We start from the raw sequence: 20192 nt of genomic DNA on the forward strand, positions 1-20192 counted from the left end.
AAAAAAAAAAAAAAAAAAAAAAAAAAAAAACCTGGCCTGTTATCATTCATACAGCTGGATTTTTTAAATGTTCACAAAAAAAGAAGAGGAGGCTAGGGTTCTTCAAAGACAAGGAGAACTTTCAATCAGGAAAAAGCAAATGTCTTAACAAAGAACTATTCAACCATTAACAGTTTATAGTGTTTTGTTTTGTTTCTTGTTTTTTAAGCAGGAGAAAGGCCAGGGAAAAAAATCAGGAGCAGGGAGCTAAAGAAGTATAAGGACCCAAGATACTGGATTTCCAATTGCTTCCTCTTACTTTTTGGAAAGATTTACTGGCTTCTAGGTGGACCAAACAAAAGAAAAGTATACTATTTCTCCATGTTTTGATGTTTTGACTAAGAAAGGAAAAAAGGATCTGGTCAAACTCCAGGAGGCAAGGGTAAGCAAAATGACAGCAATGTCCCCTTGTCTATAGAAACATCACCTGGCTAACTAGACCAACATCAAGTAGATGATGAGCTCCTACCAGCAGCAGCAAAAAGGTGTATCCACAGACAGGCAAGAGCAGCAAAAAACACTAAGATCATTAGGTAGGGTATTGGAAAGTCTGAGACTTAGTTTTTTCCCAGCTCTATTTCTAACTTGCTGTTGACCTTGAACAAATTACATAACCTCTCTGGAATCAGGGAGTTGAGGATTTACGCCCTTTCCATTTTCATCTCTCAATTCACACCTGGTTCTTCATCCCCATCCCCTTATTTTTAGAAATCTATTTTAGCACCTATTTTATTTGAGTTACACGTTCTCTGTTCTTAATACAGTCTTTAGTCCCTCAACCACCTTGTGACAGATTGCCTAAAAACCAAAATAGTGTTGGAATATGGCACATTTATTTTTTATATTAAAAATGCATAGTATTATATTTTAAATTTGCCTATAATCTCAAAGCCCTTTAAAAATTGTTTTTTGTTTTCTGCATATTACTTGCCAGTTTTCCAAATGATGCTGCTGATTTATTTTTTTACTTGTCTACTGCAAATAAACACTAATTTTTGGTAATATTTAGCCTACATTTCATTCCCTTCTATAGAGCAACAACCATTGATGAAAAAAAATGCTCACCACTCATCTGGAAGCACTGACTTACCTACAAGAAGCCTTCTGAGTAGAATAGATGAATTCACATTTTCCATGGATGCAGTAACCATTGAGGTTTTCAGGGCAAGGCATGTGGTTTCCAATATAAACATCTTCTCTTTGATCACTAGCATCTTAAAAGAACATAAACCAGATCGTTCAACAATGAAACGCAAGCTGAAAAATAAGGACTTTTCAAATGTTCTGAAACAGCAAACGAATTCACCTGCTGTCAACCACCTACTGGCAATTTGAAAAGAAAATTTATCAGATAAGGGGTTAGATAAGATCCAGGGTCTCTTCTAATTCCTATTATGCCATAAACACAGCAGGTAAACTGTTTAGATTCAAAGCATTTAAAAATACTTGCAGAATGTGACCGCTAAGAATTACTGTTGTTTAAAAACAATATGGCAAAGAAAACTAAACACCTTTGCCAAAGGAAAAAAAGCTAGCTCTAGAAGAAAGTTCACCTCTGTGACAGAGAGATGGTGTACACAGAAATGGCTTTTGGGGAATGAACTTAATCATCTGTTTGAGGGCTATGAAATTAAAGCCAAAGAACACTGAATGAGAGAGAGCAAGTTATGGGATTCTGGAATTTTAGGGTGAAAGGTTTATTTTTGGAATGAAAATTATCAAGCACATTCATTTTTTTCCCAAGTGAAAATAGCTTTGCTGCTCTTTTCATATAGTTTTCTTAGTATATGGTCATTATTTTAAAAATTCAAATAATATAGAGGTTAAAAAAGAAATTCAAAATAACCTGAGATCTCGCTCTCCAAAAATAAAACACTATCAACATGTTGAAGAACATCTGCTCATACTTAAGTATAATGATTTGAACTGAAGTGAAGAAAAGGAAGAGAGTCAGGAAGGAGAGATGGAATGGGTCAGGAAAGATGAAAACATAGCAACTTGGTCTTCAAAACCAATCAGATTCATTCACTCATTCAGTCATTCTCCATGTATACATCACATGCTCACATATGCACACACACATACACAAATAAATTTGGGAATGAATTTTTATACTTTTTTTGGTATATGCACCAATACATTAATCCTAAGCTCGAAGGACCCAGAATTCCCCAATATTTACATGCCTGTCCAATGTGCAGGAAAAATCCCCAGGCTTCCTGCCATTTCTCTTACACAGTTCTAGCTAACAGATTCTGTGCACTACAGCCGTACCTTCAGCATACTACCCTCTTAAACTTGAGACCTCATAACTGTAAACTCAGAATAACAGGACCTATACTTCATGCAGTTTTGAGAGGATTAAAGGAGATAACAAATGCAAGTAAAATACCACCAAAACAACCAGCTATTTATACAGCACATCATGTAACATCACAGGGCCTATCTCCCCAAAATACAAATAAAAGGTGCTAATAAAATTTTTTTAATGTTAATGGAAACAAATTAAGGAATGAAATAGTGAGTTGTATGTATGTGTATGGGGAAGATTAAAAGGAAGATCAAGGGAGAAGTGAGAATAGAAGCGTCAAGTGTAAAAAAACCCTGAGAACCAAAAATACAGATTTTCTGAGGATAAAAATTTACATATAGACAGAAAAAAACCTTAATGATTATTAAGGTCAGTGATAGTGGAACTAAAGCAGAGAGAAACCAGACCAAAATGGCATTATTTTTCCTCAAAGTATATATATTTACATTGTGCTAATTTAATTTATGCCTAGAAAGAGAACAGATCTAAAAGTCAGGGAATCTAACATATAAATTCTCAATTTAAAAAATGTCTTTACTGCTTTGTGGCCTTGTTCAAATCACTTATTCTCTCTGAGGGAGCTGAATGAGACCAGCACTACCCAACATAGGTATAGTACAAGACACATATGTAATTTTATATTTTCTAGTAGCCCAGATTTTAAAAAGTAAATAGAAACAAGTAAATTAATTTTAATCATATAATGTAATCCAGTATAGCCAATAAATAACATTTTCACATATTACCAATATTAAAAATTGAAATATTCTTACTTTTTAAAATAAGTCTCCAAATTCTGATATTTTACACCCACAAAAGATCTAAATTCTGACTAGCCACATTTCAAGTGCTCAATAGCCACATAAGCCTAGTAGCTATCATAATGGAAAGTGCAAAACAGATCACTAATTTATCATCTACTGATCACCTTATATATGCTGGGCACTCTGCTAGGTGCTGGGAATATAAAAATGAAAACATATCCTGTTGTCAAAGGGCTTATAAAGTCTCCTCCAGCTCCCAGACTATAATTCTGCCATGGCAAAAGAAATCAAGCCCTCTTCTGGGCTGCTATGATCCTGGGCACTTACTCCTCTATTATAACACTCACAGTACTGCCTGTTTTATTGCTATTTGGGTTTTTTAAGTCAGCCTCTACTATAAGACTGCGAGCTCCTTAATAATCTGGCTGCTTGTGTTATTCATTTCTGTATAACTCCTAACACTTAGAATGTAGTACACATAATGGCTAAGAACACAGCTCTAGAGTCAGACTGCCTAGGTTTGAATCCTGGTTACAACACTCTCTAGCTGTGTGACCTAAAGGCAGTTACTTAACTATTTCTGGCCCTCAGTTTCTTAATCTGAGAAATGAAGATGACAATGACGTCTACTTCTTGTAGAGTTGTTTTGAGGCCTAAATGAGATAATATATTTAGTGTATTAAATATGTAAGTGTGTACAGAACTTAGAACAATGCCTGACAAACAATAAGTACTTAACAAATAAGTATTACCAAGTATTATTTCGTGCTCAACAAATGTTTGTTAAATGAATAAATTCTAATTTTCTCCTGGTAAAGGGAGAAAAAAACAGTTATAAATTGTATCTTTGTTGTTTTCCATTGACAAAATTATTATCCAATAAAAGTTTCCATCTTGAATCCCTTCATGAACTAGACTGTCTGTAGTAGTTCTATCCTGTGTTTCCTAACAGAGGTCAAAACTTAATTATCATATCTTTTATTTATTAATACTTGTGATCCAAGCAGAAGACTTTCCTAAAGTAATTTAGCTTTGATGAGAAATAGTTTATCAGAAACCAAATAACTGAAATCAAATATACTTTTCCTGCTACAGTTTTAAACTAAAAATGCCACTCTACATTCCCCATCAGGCCATAAGTGAACTGAGGAAAGCGGTCATCTCCCATAGCATTTCCCAGAACATGGCCATGAAAGGGTATAACAATGGGACTATAGAGAATAAGGTTATGCACCAACCTATGATAATAAAGTCCTATAAGGATAAAGTCCTAGTAATAGGACTCTGCAGGTCTGTAGAGGCTGTGGTAATGTACTAACGTACCATAAGGAAGTTCTTTAAACAGCAAGGAATTTCAAGGATAACGCAGAGCTGAGAGCTATCAGAGAACTCAGCTAGGTGAAAGCAGTCAGAGAAAGTTAACTAAATTAAAAACAAGGTTTTGGTGGCCGGGCGCGGTGGCTCAAGCCTGTAATCCCAGCACTTTGGGAAGGCCGAGAGCCCCCACCCCCCACCCCCCCCCGGCTGATGCACGAGGTCAGGAGATCAAGACATCCTGGCTTAACAATGGTGAAACCCCGTCTCTACTAAAATAGCAGAAAAAACTTAGCCGGGCGACCCTGGCGGGCACCTGTGGTCCCAGCTACTCCGGAGGGCTGAGGGCAGGAGAATGGCCGTGAACCGCGGGAGGCGGAGCTTGCAGTGAGCTGAGATCCGGCAACTGCACTCCAGCCTGGGCGACAGAGCGAGACTCCGTCTCAAAAAAAAATAAGAATAAAAAAAATAAAAAAAATAAAAAAAAAATAAAAAAAAAAAAACAAGGTTTTGAGAAATTAATAGGAAAAGTATGGCACCAATAAACATACACTGAATGAATCAATGAAAGAATGTGGTATCAAGCTGTAGGCAAAGTGAAGCTATATAAAACATGAACATGTCTAATAAGGCTTTGAAACTTCTGCCAACATCCAAATTCACAGTGTCTAATATTCCGCTCAATGCCAACTTTATTCATCCCATTAAACATACATACTATTTCTGGGCATAGCTACATGCTCAGCTAAGCTACAGAGGATATTTAAAAAAAAAAAAGGGGGCATGCATGGTCCTTGCCCTCAAGAAGCTTAAAGTCAATTCAGAAAATCAGCATATACACATGAAAAGCTGAATAACATAAGGGAAGGGGTCCCATGTGGCAGTTTACAATTAAACGGCAAAAGATGGTTTTATAACACTAGGTGCTATGGAAGTTCAAATTGAAAGGAGAACTCACTGGAGGCTAAAGGATTTATTGATAGGGTAGGACTCAAGTTAAGACTCAAAGCATAAATAGATTTAGACAGAGGAACGGTGGAAGCCAAAGGGAAGCTATAATGCACATGGCATTCTCAAGAACAAAGAGTAGCAACCTAGGTAGAGTATGATACATTCAGACTGGGGAAGGATATACGTCAAAGTTGGAAAAGTAGGCTGAAACTAGATTATGGAAAAATTTGAATTCCAGGTAAGACATGTCTTCTTCATCATATGGACAAGGAAGACACTAAAGGCCTTTTGAAGACAGCACAAGGAAAGCCGGGTTTTACATGAAAATTAGTTGAGATAGTTGCCTAGAGCTGGTGGTTAAGTGAATGGGGAGTGACTAATAATGGGTGTGGAAGTTCTTTTAGGGGTGAAGGAAATGTTCTAAAATTAGATTATGATAACACTTTTACAACTCTGTAAATATACTAAAAACCACTGAATTGCACACTTTATAAACAGGTGAACTTAATGGCATGTAAATGGCATCTCAATAAAGATATTAAAATAATTAATTGGATACCAGCATACAAGATAATGGGGCAGGGGAACTAGGAAGATTTTATATATATATATATAAAATATTATATATATTATACATATATATTATATATATATCACCTGATAGATCTATCAGGTGACCAATTAAAAGGTTAATACATAATCCATTAACTGGGAATGGTGGTGCACACCTGTAACCCAAGTTACTCGGGAGGCTAAGGCACAAGAATCGCTTGAACCCAGAAGGTAGAGGTTGCAGTGAGCTGAGATCGCACCACTGCACTCCAGCCTAGGTGACAGAGCCAGACTGTGTCTCAAAAAAATAAAGAAGGTTAGTACACAATCCAAACTTGTGGCAATAAAAAGCTAAGCTAAATCTCAGCAGTAGGAGTAGACACTAGACACACAGAAAAAATAAAAATGGTTTGAAGATGTTTTGGAAAGTGAATGAGCTTAGAAACTCAGATCTGGAAGGGTCCTTGGAGGCTATCTGGTTTGATAAAGGAGTATCTTTAGTTTTATAACCCTCAGAGCCCATGTCTATTTGAACACTTCCAAAACTCATAATATGGTTCATTCTAATACCATCAGATTTTCTTTATGTTGAATGAAATCTCGCTTCAACTTCAGGCAGATTTCCCCACATCTGTTTACCCTCTCCCCTCTATTAACCAATCTTTTATTTTTAAGCTCAGATTTCCCCAGTCCCATTCCTATTCCAACAATTTACAACTATCTTGAAGAGTGGTACCCAGTACTAACCCCTGTACATTTAAGTGTTCAGTAGAACAAAACTGTTCTCTTTATTGAAGATGCTTGTAATACAGAATTATGTAAAAATGACTCCAAATGTGAGCCTAACGATGGGGGTTCTGTAGAGAGAATGTAGTAAGCTGAGGTCAAGTTTAGATCTCCAGTCATTCAAAAAGTATTTTTTAAGCATCTATTATGTTCCAGGCACTATGGTAGTTCCACAAGTTTGAAGCAATGGCAAAACAAACAAGTAAGTAAAAGGCAACTGAGTATGTGAAACCAGTGCTTAGAAAAAGATCCAGGCTCGAGAAGAAGTATTAAGGTTCACCAAGGTAATAGCTCAGAGGGGATTAAATATATGAAGGTAATTAAGAAAGCAAGGAGGCAGAAAAGAATTCTGGAATCATGGTACAAAGGGAAGTAGCAGCATTTAGGGTCAGAAAGTCTGAATTCCAGTCACTGTTCTGCCATTCTATATGGGCAAAACTCCTGCAGTTTCAGCTTCTTCATCTGCAAAATGAGGATAAACTTGGTTGTTATGAGGACTAAATAACACAAATACGTGAAAGCATCTGGCACATGGTGGGGCACTTGACTAATAACTATTAAATGAAAAAATATCCTACTGATGTCACTTATGCACAATAATATTAAATGGCAAGATAGATAACTAACTCACCAATGGTGAGACTGTTGAGCACAGCCAGGTTACTGAACATGAAACTAGGAAACAAAAGTTTTAAAAATAACCATAATAATACTGACAATGAACTCAGTAACACAGTGTTTAATATTCATAGTGATCTTAGGTAGTAGATATTACTGTCCCTAATTACAGATGTGATCAATGAGGCTCAGAGAAATCAAGACACACAGCTAGTAGGCACAGACCAAGTCTGACTCCAGAGGGCAAGCTCTTAGCCATTACAGTATTATTTCTCCAAGCTATCCTAGGAGATGTGTAGGAAACAGATAAAAAGCAGAATGGCCAAGCACCTGCTCTCCAGGCCAAGTAAATTAGCCAACTTCAAAAAGGAAAAATAGAAAAGCTCAAAAGATGTAACATAACATGGTTTCAGAAACAACAGCAGAGATGTCACCCGCACACAGTAAGAACTGAGCACAGAATGATCCTGCCTAAACAAGCCCTTAGTCAAGTGGTGACAGGCTCCATGAACAACTGCAACTGCTAGTCTCTGAACAGTGTGTGTGTGTGTGTGTGTGTGTGTGTGTGTGTATGTACAATACAAAAAGTATACTTGGTCACCAAATGGCTCCTTTCACCCACAGAGGCATTCAGAAACAAATCCACCACCAGCTGCAGTGTTTTCAAATACAAAGGATAGTTGTGGTTCTAAGGGATGATGTTATTAAAAAACCCAGTACCAGATGGCTTATCTGCAAAGGCTTGTTCCACTGGCTATCTGTCCTGGTCCAACAGTGTACAACCAAAATAAAGCATGAGGAGTTGCTATTAGCAATGGAGACACATACCTGGAAGGTAAACTGCCGAGGTCACAACTATATCAACACTGCATCAGTAACCCTAGGACTCATTATTTCTATAAATCTCTACAGTTAAAAAATTCAAAATATTCTGTCTTGCTTCCCCTATACTACCATGCACCCCCCAGCCTTCATCACTAACATATCCCTCCACACATCCTTCCCTAACCACAGTCTGCTTGGACTCCATTAAGGAATTATCTTCCACTATGTAAACTACTGCCCACACTCCAATGCCTCCCACTCTCCCAATTCTAAACCCCACTGTCCTCCATACCAGCCCTGATTCCTCCTTTCCTAGCCTGCCCACTGTGCTCAGAGAAACACCCCTTCTAACATGAATAAGTTCATCTACCTCAACTACTCCCTTAGAAAATAGTCCTTTCATCTTCCTGATGTACCAACACCATATTACTTCCTAGATTCCCTTCCTTCCCTCTTCCCCTGATGTGCTCACCACTGTCACTTCCAGCCCAGCATTCCACTCTCAGCTCCCCAGCACCTTCCTCTCTTAGGAGCCTGCTAATCATCCTCTGCATGACTCTCCACCAAGCTCCATGACATTCTCTGATTTCCTTCATTGATCTTAGCGTTTGGCTCACAGTCTTTCCTTTTGATGAGGCATATTTGTCAAAATCATTTTTAAAAGGGCATATCAAAAGGGCTGGACCGAAATATCTAAACAGTCACCATTAATGGAAATGATATCAATACCTCGCTATCTCAGGTATCCCTGGCCAGCAGCAGGAGGAGAGACTAACGAGGCTCAAGGATGAGACCAAAGATGGGGTGGAGTTTGGGACAAGGTGGAGCTTAGGAACAAAGTGAGAATGTCTTCATAATAATAAAAAGGGTGGTATGGTTAGATTATAGGCTGTATGAGCATATTTTTGAATCAAAATGGTCACATTAAAATGTCATATACCACAAAGAAACTTCCTGCAGGTGGAAATGGTATTGATTATAAGGTGTGGTATATGTGAAGTATATCCATTGATCAAGATTTGTGCATTTCAGTGCTATAAATTACATCTTTAAAAACTATAAAATGAGAATAATGATAATCACATGGGTGGAGGTATACAGACAAAGAATGACAATGCTGACAACTGTTGAAGGTGGGTACTGGGTTTATGAGGTTTATTATACTATTCTGTTTATGTATCATAGATACATGTTTTCTAAATGTCACAAACCCATCTCCCATACAACTCATGCTCAATCATATCCTTTATGGTAACTGTTGAAGGTGGGTACTGGGTATATGAGGTTTATTATACTATTCTGTTTATATATCATAGATACATGTTTTCTAAATGTCACATACCCATCACCCATACAACTCATGCTCAATCATATCCTTTATGACTTCAACATCTACAACAGACCTTCTAACACTCCAATTTCAATATTTACCACAAGTTTTCCAACAGCCCAAGAAAAGCTCTAATTCAGCAGCTATTCTAGACATTCAAATGCTCCATTTCATGAGCACTCTTCTCTAAAAGCTAAGTTTTAAAAGACATTTCTTACTGAGCACTATCTTCCAATCTTTCCAGCTTCTTGCTGGTGCTGTGTTCCTGCTTTTCATTTTGTAGCCTCCATCCCCAGATCACTGCCTTACCTACCCAATCTTGGCTGTGTGTTGCAGACGTGGACATTTACTAAGGGCCTCCTATAAACGCTGTGAGAACAAAAAATAAAATAAAAGCAAATGAGGTAAAAATAAATAAACACACACAATAAAAACAGAGTTACCTTTTAACCTCTATTTCCTATGAGAACACTTTTACGATTTGGGTTTCATCTTTCATCCTTCATGGAAGAAACTTGGTCCAAGATTGTCAATGATCCCCTTGTCTTCAAATTCTAGCATAGTTTAGTCCTTGTCTTCTAATACCTTTCTGTAGCTTTTTAAGCTACTGGTCATCTTTTCCCTCATAGCTTCTGTGTACTCTTCTTGATTTTCTTCCTCTCAGTCCTCTTTCTGCTTCATCCCAAGTTGGGCCTTCTCTCCTTTCTAAATAATAGTGCATCCAACAGAACTTTCTTCAACTCTGAAAATGTTCTGTGTCTGTGCTGTCCCATATAGTAGTCACTGGTCATATCTGGCTACTGAACATCTGGAATAGGGCTAGTATGCTTTTAATTTTTTTTTTTTTCAAAACAAGGTCTTGCTTTGTCTCCCATGCTTAAGAGTAGTGGTGCGATCACAGTTCACTGCAGCCTCGACCTCCTGGGCTCTAGCCATCCTCCCACGTCAGCCTACCGAGCAGCTGGGACCACATCGCATACCACCACAACTAGTTAATTTTGTTTAGAGACAAGGTCTCACCATGCTGTCCAAGCTAATTTCATTTAAATTTAAATTTAAATAGCTACATGTGGCCAGTAGCTACTATAACAGACAATACAACTCTCTCTCATTCATTCTTGTGGCTTCAGTTATCACCTCTATATCCAAAGACGATTCACAAATTTATACTGAACAAAGTGACCTGTATGAGTTCCACAAGCACCTCAAACTCAAAAATACAATCAACCATCTCCACCATCAACTCCTCCCTTACTTTATTCCAAACACCTTCACCTACCTAATATCCTTAGTTCTGTGAACAGAATTCATTATCTAAGCCATCTGAGCTTGAAGTCTTAAGTCATTTTTAACTCTGTCTCTCATATCTAAGAAGATGTATATTCCTTTTGACTTTACCTAACTGATATCCCTGCCTCCATCCCAATGTGTACAATATGCACAATATTTCTGCCAGGTATCCTTCTTTCAAATGGTTAACTTTGTAGCCTTGCTTTTTTCAAATATATTAATGATTCCCCACTGCCCACAAATAAAATCTAAATTCCCTAGAGTAGCACAGAATTCAACACTACACAATCTGGCACCAAGCTATCTTTCTAGTCTTGCCTTCCACTTCTACCTCTTAAGCCTCCTATTCTCCAGCTGAAAGGAATCCTTACCTTTCTCCAACACATCCTGTCATAACGTTGTGTGCATATCTATGCTCATGCTCTCCTATCCTCCTTAGATATCCTTCTGACTCCTGTTCATCCTTCATGGTTCACTCAAGTTCCACTTCTTCCACATTTCACAGATTCCCACTGTTCCCCACCAAAGATTAACCTTGACTTTTCTGAATTCCCATTGCACTTTTAAACTGTACTATACGTATAGCAATAATCAGTTTCTACTTTGTTAGAAGTTGGTTATCTGCACTTACTATATCACAAGATCTTTAAAGATGCATATATTTTAGATATCTTTCTAACTAGAAACACTAAAATGGCCAGTATAAATTAGGTACATAATAAATTATATCTACTAACTATGATGATTTCATTTAAATTAGAGATCAATTTTTATGTGTAAAAGATTTTCAGTGTCTTAAAAGTGGCCCAGGCTCTAAACTATCCATTATCAATGGCACACAAGTGCTTTGGAACACACAATTCCCCAAACTGCCCTAAGTATGAGCTTCCAAATACTGAAAAATCGCCTTCCTATTCTAGTCAAGTACTATCAATATAGTGAATAAAACTGAATCTGACCTATTTTGTCTCCTACGAGAATACAGGAAATTTTCTATTTTAAATACAGCATTGTGTATCAACATAGAAGACATATTTCAGGAGCTCATACCATCCTTTTTATTATTATGAAGACATTCTCACTTTGTTCCTAAGCTCCACCTTGTCCCAACCCCCACCCCATCTTTGGTCTTATCCTTGAGCCTCATTAGACATATTTCAGAGCTCATCTAACTCAGGTTTGATATGATTCAAGTAAGAGAAGTAACAAATTACTCAATGATAACAGCTACCATTTGTTGAACACTTACAAGTATATCCGACACTGTTCGAAGCACTTAGCACGTATTATCTCATTTAGTTTTTATGAAACTGTATGAAACAGGTACTATTATCACTCCCATTTTACATATTGTTTAGAAATTTGGTATAAAAGGTAGATCACATATCTTTTAATGGTATAACCAAACAAATGGATAGATGATGCCCCTGTGATTATATAGAGGTCCTGGCCTAGAAGGGCAAAGATATAGGCCTGTTTCAGTCAACCAGATACAACCTCATTGATCCTCAATCTTCCCATTGGTCCTTACCTATCAGAGCAGTTATAAGAATCAGACGAAATAATGGGTGTGAAAACAAGCAAGAAGAGCAACGGCCTTGAAGTCAAGGGACCTGGAATCCAGCCTCTGCTCTGACCTTTACTACATGAGACCTTGTGTAAATAAAACCTACTGCTTCTTTGAGCCACATCCACTCTTCAGACAAGCACAGAGTACCTACTTATGTGCCAGATATTCGGCTAGGGTTAGGGATACAGAGTGAACATGACAGACAGGTTCTCCTCTCCTCACAGAACTCATAGCCTAGAGGGGGTTACAGATGAATAAAAAGGCAGTTATAATAGAGTGGGCTAAGTGTTCAGAGAAGGGAGTATACAGGAAAGGTATCTAATATAGACTTAAGAGTCAAGGGGTATTTCCCAAAATAAAATGACGTCTAAGCTAAGATTAAAAGGATAAGAAGGAATTAATCAGGAAAGGAAATAAAGAGTTTCAGACAAAAGGAAAAAGGTTCAAAGACCTGGGCATCAGCCACATGTTAACAGGAGACTCTAGAGGAGTAAAGAGAATTTTTATAAAACATATTGGGAGATCTTTCTGTATAACTTCTTACAAGTGCATGTACATCTAAAATTATCTCAATACAAACTTTAATCAAAGAATGCACATATGAGAGAACCTTATAAAATGAGATGCACTTTGGCTGTTTCCGTTACTATTAATACTAATTAACTGTGTTATGTATATTACTATAGAGAGCAAAGTTAGAGGTGTTGTTATAATGGAAACAAAACTAATAAGGACAGCTAGTGACCGTATTTCCATAGCTGGCCAAAATTTGGAGACACATGATTCAGTACCTTTCACATCTGGTCGATACTGTAGTCCATCATCTTTCTTTCCCAACAAACTACTGTCATCTGTATCTGTAAGAGAAAACGGTTCTCAACTTAAGATATATACAATGGTTAAGTCGTATCATGATACGCCCAATAATTCCAAATCATTCCAAGTTCTTCTTAACCTCTGTCCCCTTATCCTGCTCACGTTGTCTACCATTCTCTAAATCAATTATGTCATTTCTGTCTGAGGCCTCAAGGCATCCCAGGCATAAGTGCTCTTTGCGTGCTCTTTGCATGATGAATAGTCAGTTTCATCTATACTTCAGCTCCAATGTCACCTCCTTTAAAAACTCTTTCCTATGCAAACTAAAACAACACCTACTCTGAGAAGAAAGGGTTAACCCTTTCTTTCTCTAAAAAACAACTGCCTCAAGATTTACCTTCTCCTACCCACTGTTACCCTGGAAACATCAGATTAAGATAAATGGGGACTCTCAGCTGTGTTACGAAACGCTTACTATAAAAAATGACCCCTGATTTGAGAACTGCACCTGGACTGGGAAGACTATAAATGAGCCATAGCCACATGTTTAGAAGCACAAGCTTCCCAATACTAGTGGGGGAGGCAAAGGAAAGACACAGTTAAGTTTGTGGATGAAAGATTACAGAGGGAACTAAGATAAAACTTAAGGCCCAATCACTCCAAAGGATGCATTTCAATTAAACTCTCAAGCTTGACTGATATGATTTGGTTCCGTGTCCCCGCCCAAATCTCATGTCTAATTGTAATCCCCAATGTTGAAAGAGGGGCCTTGTGGAAGGTGACTGGATCATGGGGGCAGGTTTCCTCCTTGCTGTTCTCATAATAGTGAGTGAGTTCTCACAAGATCTGGCTGTTTATAAAAGTGCTTGACACCTCTCCCTTTGCTCTCTCTTCCTCCTTTTCCTGCCACGTAAGATGTGCCTGCTTCCTCTTTGCCATCCACCATGATTGTGTTTCCTGAGGCCCTCAGCCATGCTTCCTGTATAGCCTGTGGAACTGCAAGCCAATTATACCTCTTTTCTTTATAAATTACCCAGTGTCAGGTAATTCTTTATAGCAATGTGAGAATGAACTAATACACTGATCAAGTGCTCTGAACTTGAAATTCCAAGGAGTATCATTCAAATATGCATCTTTTCCTCAGAGAACATAGTCCTTCCTTAAGCTAGTCTTCCCATCCAAGTTCTAAATGCCACTCCATTGGGGTGGGGGGACCATACTTCTTCAAGATCAAGGCTAAGTGGGACATCTAACCACAAGGGATCCCTGTCAGCAAATGGTGTCCTCTATCATGCCCACACTCAACTCCTACCTAAAAATTGTCTGATGAGCTTCTTGGGTATTCTTTGATAGTTTAGACCAGAAGTACTGCAATCAATTGTGTAGTGTGTCACAAATAATTTGTAACCAATATAATGTACCAAATTTTGGCTTACAACCTTTTCCCTTTAGCTCAGATAAAAACATAATATCCCTTTAATAAGTCTAAAAAGAGAGGAAGAAGGGAACCAGTAAGCAAGAAAGATGTACAATCCTAGTCCATGAATATGTGCCTGGCCCACATATGTGACCGAGGAAATAATCCATCTTCCCAGCTCATCTGAATATTACTGAGGAAAGAAAATTGGGAATCTCTGGCTTTAGAGACTGAATATTTCTAGTAGGGGTGGAAAACAAAAACTCCTTCTTATATGGTATCATGGTTTCTAAGCTATAACAAAAGCGAGAAGGGCAAAATAATTTTAAGCAAAAGGCAATACATTTTCTTTACATTCTCTAACTTCACACCAAAATCTGTAATCACACATAATATGTACAGGGAAAAATGATACAGATAATGGGAAAACAAAGTAAATTATTATGCTGTATAAAAAGAGGTTTAACAAATATATGGTAATAACATAGTTTTACTGAAATTAAAATAAGTTATCTAACTCTTAAACAGCTATAATCATTCCAAATTTGAGATGACATTAGAACTATAAATAATAATTATAATTCCATGTTAGGATCAGTTAGTAACCAAGAACTAACTAAATAAAAACCAAGAAGTATGGTTTATGTCTTGAAAAGATGAAAATAAATGAAAAAAACTAAAGTAGTAATAAAAAAATCTGAAATACAAAGTAATAAAATAAAGCTTCAAGGATTTCTCATTTTGCAAATTTGAAACACTACCAAATGTATACAAATATACAATTATATGTATACAATAGTAAAGATGGGTCTCTGAATAAATAAAATGTATTTTACCTGTGCAATGGCCAAGATGCCTTATATCAATTTGTTCTTGCTTTATACAAGATGCTTCTCGAACAAAACAGGGATTGTTATAGGAACTCCCATCAGAAGCACACACAGGATTAAAACTGTATCCACTGCAATCTATATTACATACACACCTGTTGGAAAAGACAAAAATTACCTATATTTTACAACAAAAATATTTCACAATGCAGCAACAACAAAAAAGACCAATTCTTCTGCTTTCTGTAACAGAAGTCAATATATTGTTTTAAGTTACTGATAAAAGCTTAAACAAATATCTAAAAAAAAATTTAGGTGAGGATTTAGAGATAATTTCATCAAGATATTATGAATCCAGTGGTTTCTCTAGAATTTTCATATCTAGCTAAAGTAATCAGGAGATGTCAAATATCAATGACATTAACTAAAAAGCAAAATGGCATGGTGGAAAGGACACAGAATTATGAATCAATAGTCACAAATCTAAATTCTACCCCTACTTATCACCAGATTTGTGTCCAAATTCTTCCTCTAAGTCTTAGTTTACTGATCAGTAAAATGGAGGTAGTAAAAATGGCCAGGCATGATGGCTCATGCCTGTAATCCCAACACTTCGGGAGGCCAAGGCAGGAGAATCACTTGAGCCCAGGAGTTTGAGACCAAAATATAAAAAACTTAGCCAGGCACAGTGGTGTGTACCTGTGGTCTCCGCTACTTGGGAGGCTGAGGCAGGAACATCACTTAAGCCTAGGAGGTTGACGCTGCAGTGATCCATAATTTCACCACTGTACTCCATCCTGGGGGACAGAGTGAGACCCTGTCTTAAATAAATAAATAACCTACCTTACCAAATAACTGGGAAGGTTAAAAAATATAATAGATATGAAATATGTAAAATGGAAACCCTCAAAAGTGTTTTCTAGCTACGTGTCTACCTATGTAACTGAATGTCCACTGAACACTGAGTGTTGTACTACGGAGAAGGCGAAAGAAGTCCAAAGCAAGATCACTCCCCTCAAGAATGATACCATCTAGTTGGGAATAGAGAAACAAAAGTAAAAATATAGAGATTCTCCTGTTTACAGCAACACAGAGGACTAGGAACCTTTACTAACCTTCCTGATAAAAACAACAGAAAATACTGGGCAAACATTTTAAAACATTCTCTTAAATACATTCACAAGTTGGTAAGAAAGTCAGAAATACTTAGGACAGAAGTTATAGGAACACAGGAACAGAGAAGGGTCAACTGAGCTCTCTAAAGCTGATTTTCACTTTGAAGGCATTTGCCAAACTGGGTAAATTCAATTACCAATTTTTTGGCTTTGCAGGCCTGATGTGGTTCGGCTGTGTCCTTATCCAAATTTCATCTTGAATAGTAACTCCCACAATATCCATGTATTGTGGGAGAAACCTGGTGGGGGGTGACTGAATTATGGGGGCAGGTCTTTCCTGTGCTGTTCTCGTGATAGTAGTGAATGAGTGTCACGAGATCTGATGGTTTTAAAATTGGGAGTTTCTCTGCACAAGCACTCTTTTTTCCGGCTGCCATCCACGTAAGATGTGACTTGCTCCTCCTTGCCTTCTGCCATGATTGTGAGGCCTCCCCAGCCATGTGGAACTGTAAGTCCAGTTAAACCTCTTTCTTTTCCCCAGTCTCGGGTATATCTTTATCAGCAGCGTGAAAACAGATTAATACAATAAACTGGTAACAGTAGAGTGGGGTGCTGCCAAAAAGATACCTGAAAATGTGGAAGTGACTTTGGAACTGGATAACGGGCAGGAGTTGGAACAGTTTGGAGGGCTCAGAAGAAGACAGGAAAATGTGGGAAAGTTTGGAACTTCCCACAGACTGGTTGAATGGCTTTGAACAAAATGCTGACAGTGGCACAAACAATAAACTCCAGGCTGAGGTGATCACAGATGGAAATGAGGAACTTGTTGGGAACTGGAGCAAAGTGACTCTTGTTATGTTTTAGCAAAGAGATTGGTGCCCCTGCCCTAGAGATCTGTAGAACTCTGAAATTGAGAGAGATTATTTAGGGTATCTGGCGGAAGAAATATCTAAGCAGCAAAGCATTCAAGAGGTGACTTGGGTGCTATTAAAGGCATTCAGTTTTACAAGGGAAGCAAAGCTTAAAAGTTCAGAAAATTTGCAGTCTGACCATGTGATAGAAAAGAAAATCCCATTTTTTTGAGAAGAAATTCAAGCTAGCTGCAGAAATTTGCGTAAGTTACAAGCAGTCAAATGTTAATCCCCAAAACAATGGGGAAAATGTCTCCATGGCATGTCAGAGGTCTTCATGGCAGCCCCTCCTATTATAGGAGGAAAACATGGTTTCCTGGGTAGGGCCCAGGGTCCCCATGCTCTGTGCAGCCTAGGGACTTGGTGCCCTGCATCTCAGCTGCTCCAGCTGTGGCTGAAAGGGGCCAATGTAGAGCTGGGGCTGTGGCTTCAGAGGGTGCAAGCCCCAAGCCTTGGCAGCTTCCACATGGTGTTGAGCCTGCAGGTACAGAGAAGTCAAGAACTGGGGTTTGGGAACCTCCACCTAGATTTCAGAGGATGTATGGAAATGCCTGGATGCCCAGGTAGAAATTTGCTGCAGGGGCGGGGCCCTTATGGAGAATCTCTGCTAGGGAAGCGTGGAAGGGAAATGTGGGGTCAGAGTCCCCATACAGAGTCTCTACTGGGGCATCACCTAGTGAAGCTATGAGGAGAGGGCCACCGTCATCCAGATCCCAGAATGACAGATCCACTGACAGCTTGCACTGTGCATCTGGAAAAGCCACAGACACTCAAGGCCAGCCCATGAAAGTAGCCAAGACAGAGGCTGTACCCTGTAGAGCCACCTGTACCCTGCAAAGCCACAGAGGTGGAGCTGCCCAAGACCATGGGAACCCACCTTTTGCATCAGCATAACCCAGATACAAGATGTGAAGTCAAAGGAGATCATTTTAGAGCTTTAAGATTTGACTGCCCTGCATGGGGCCTATAGCCCCTTTGTTTTGGCCAAATTCTCCCATTTGGAATGGCTGTATTTACCCAATGCCTGTACCCCCTTGGTATCTGGGAAGTAACTAACTTGCTTTTGATTTTACAGGCTTATAGGCAGAAAGGGCTTGCCTTGTCTCAGATGAGATGCTGGACTATGGACTTTTGAGTTAATGCTGAAATGAGATAAGACTTTGGGTGACTGGTGGGAAGGCATGATTGGTTTTGAAATGTGAGGACATGAGATTTGGGAGGGGCAAGCAGGGGAATGGTATGGTTTGCTGTGTCCCCACCCAAATCTCATCTTAAACTATAACTCCCACAATTCCCACGTGTCATGGGAAGAACCAGGTAGGAGGTGACTGAATTATGGGGGTGGGTCTTTCCTGCACTGTTCTCATGACAGTGAATGAGTCTCACAAGATCTGATGGTTTAAAAAATAGGAGTTCCTCCGCACGAGCTCTCTCTTTGCCTGCCACCATCCATGTAAGATGTGACTTGGTCCTCTTTGCCTTCCGCCACGCCACGATTGTGAGGCCTCCCCAGCCAATTAAACCCTTTCTTTTGCAAACTGCCCAGTGTCTTTATCAGCAGCGTGAAAACAGACTAATACAAGGCCTCTGGGAACAGGAGACAAAGAACACTGATCCACCTAAGATGGCCCCTGGGAACCGGAGACAAAGAACACTGACCCACCTAAAGCAGGGAGTCTGGAGATCCTAAAAAAGTTAGATCTTTAAATACACATGTGTGTGTGTGTGTGTGTATCCCTCAGCATGAAGGTAAACTGGAAATGAGCTGTCATATTCCAAAGGGACTATTTAAAAAATTAAAAAGGTTGCACTGACCCATAACTTTGAAAAACGAAAAGAAAACCAGCTTACCTGAGAATTCAAAGCCATAAGCCAGCCCTCACACAGATAATTACAACTTAAAATACTACTTGGTTGTTTTGAAAAATCTCAAACCCAGAATTAATTTTAAGGGGTCAAGGACTAGAAGAGGCTCTAGGCCAAACTTGTCCAACCCACAGCCCAGGAAGGCTTTGAATGCAGCCCAACACAAATTCATTAACTTTCTTAAAACATTATGAGGGGTGTGTGTGTGTGTGTGTGTGTGTGTGTGTGTGTGTGTAACTCATCAGCTATTGTTAGTTTATTTTAATGTGCAGCCCAAGACAATTATTCTTCTTCCAATGTGTCCCAGGGAAGTCAAATGATTGGACACCCCTGCTGTAGGCAAATGACAGAAGCAATTGCAATCTTCTCTGGAGAAACTCAATTTCACTCTAGACCTAAATGATTTTCCACAGATACAATTCTGAGAAAAATACACAGCTCAGCCCACAGAGACACATTCAGTCACATACCCACAACAAAGAGATAAAACAACATGAAAAGAAGTTGATTTTTAAAAGAACTAAACAGAACTTCCAGAAATAGACAACATATTACTAGATATAAGAAAGGCAATGGGCAGATTTAACAGCAGATTAGAGAAACTAAAGAATAAGTGAATTAGAAGACAGGTCAGAGGAAATTAACCAGACCACAGCAGAGAGTCAAAGACATGGTGCATATTTAAAAAAGAGCCATGGGCTGGGTGCAGTGGCTCACCCCTGTAATCCCAGCATACTGGGAGGCCAAGGTGGGCGAATCACCTGAGGTCAGGAGTTTGTGACCAGCCTGACCAACATGGAGACACCTCGTCTCTACTAAAAATACAAAATTAGCCAGGCATGGTAGCGCATGGCTGAGGCTACTCAGGAGGCTGAGGCAGAAGAATC

The 20192-nt window shown here is 38.7% G+C and overlaps 1 protein-coding gene across 3 annotated transcripts in view; it reads right to left on the reverse strand.

The window, feature by feature from the left end:
* Positions 1 to 20192, reverse strand: part of TMEFF1 (transmembrane protein with EGF like and two follistatin like domains 1) — a 104263-nt gene that overhangs the window by 20198 nt on the left and 63873 nt on the right. For all 3 annotated transcript variants that reach the window (XM_017884336.1, XM_017884335.1, XM_017884337.1), the window contains exons 6-8: positions 15420 to 15568; positions 13142 to 13207; positions 1130 to 1253 (exon numbers count right to left, since the gene is read on the reverse strand). In XM_017884336.1, coding sequence (XP_017739825.1) covers positions 1130 to 1253; positions 13142 to 13207; positions 15420 to 15568 — 339 coding nt within the window. The remainder of the gene's footprint in view (positions 1 to 1129; positions 1254 to 13141; positions 13208 to 15419; positions 15569 to 20192) is intronic.

Source organism: Rhinopithecus bieti, unplaced genomic scaffold (assembly GCF_001698545.2).
Source record: "Rhinopithecus bieti isolate Rb0 unplaced genomic scaffold, ASM169854v2 scaffold_12088, whole genome shotgun sequence".
NCBI lineage: Eukaryota > Metazoa > Chordata > Mammalia > Primates > Cercopithecidae > Rhinopithecus > Rhinopithecus bieti.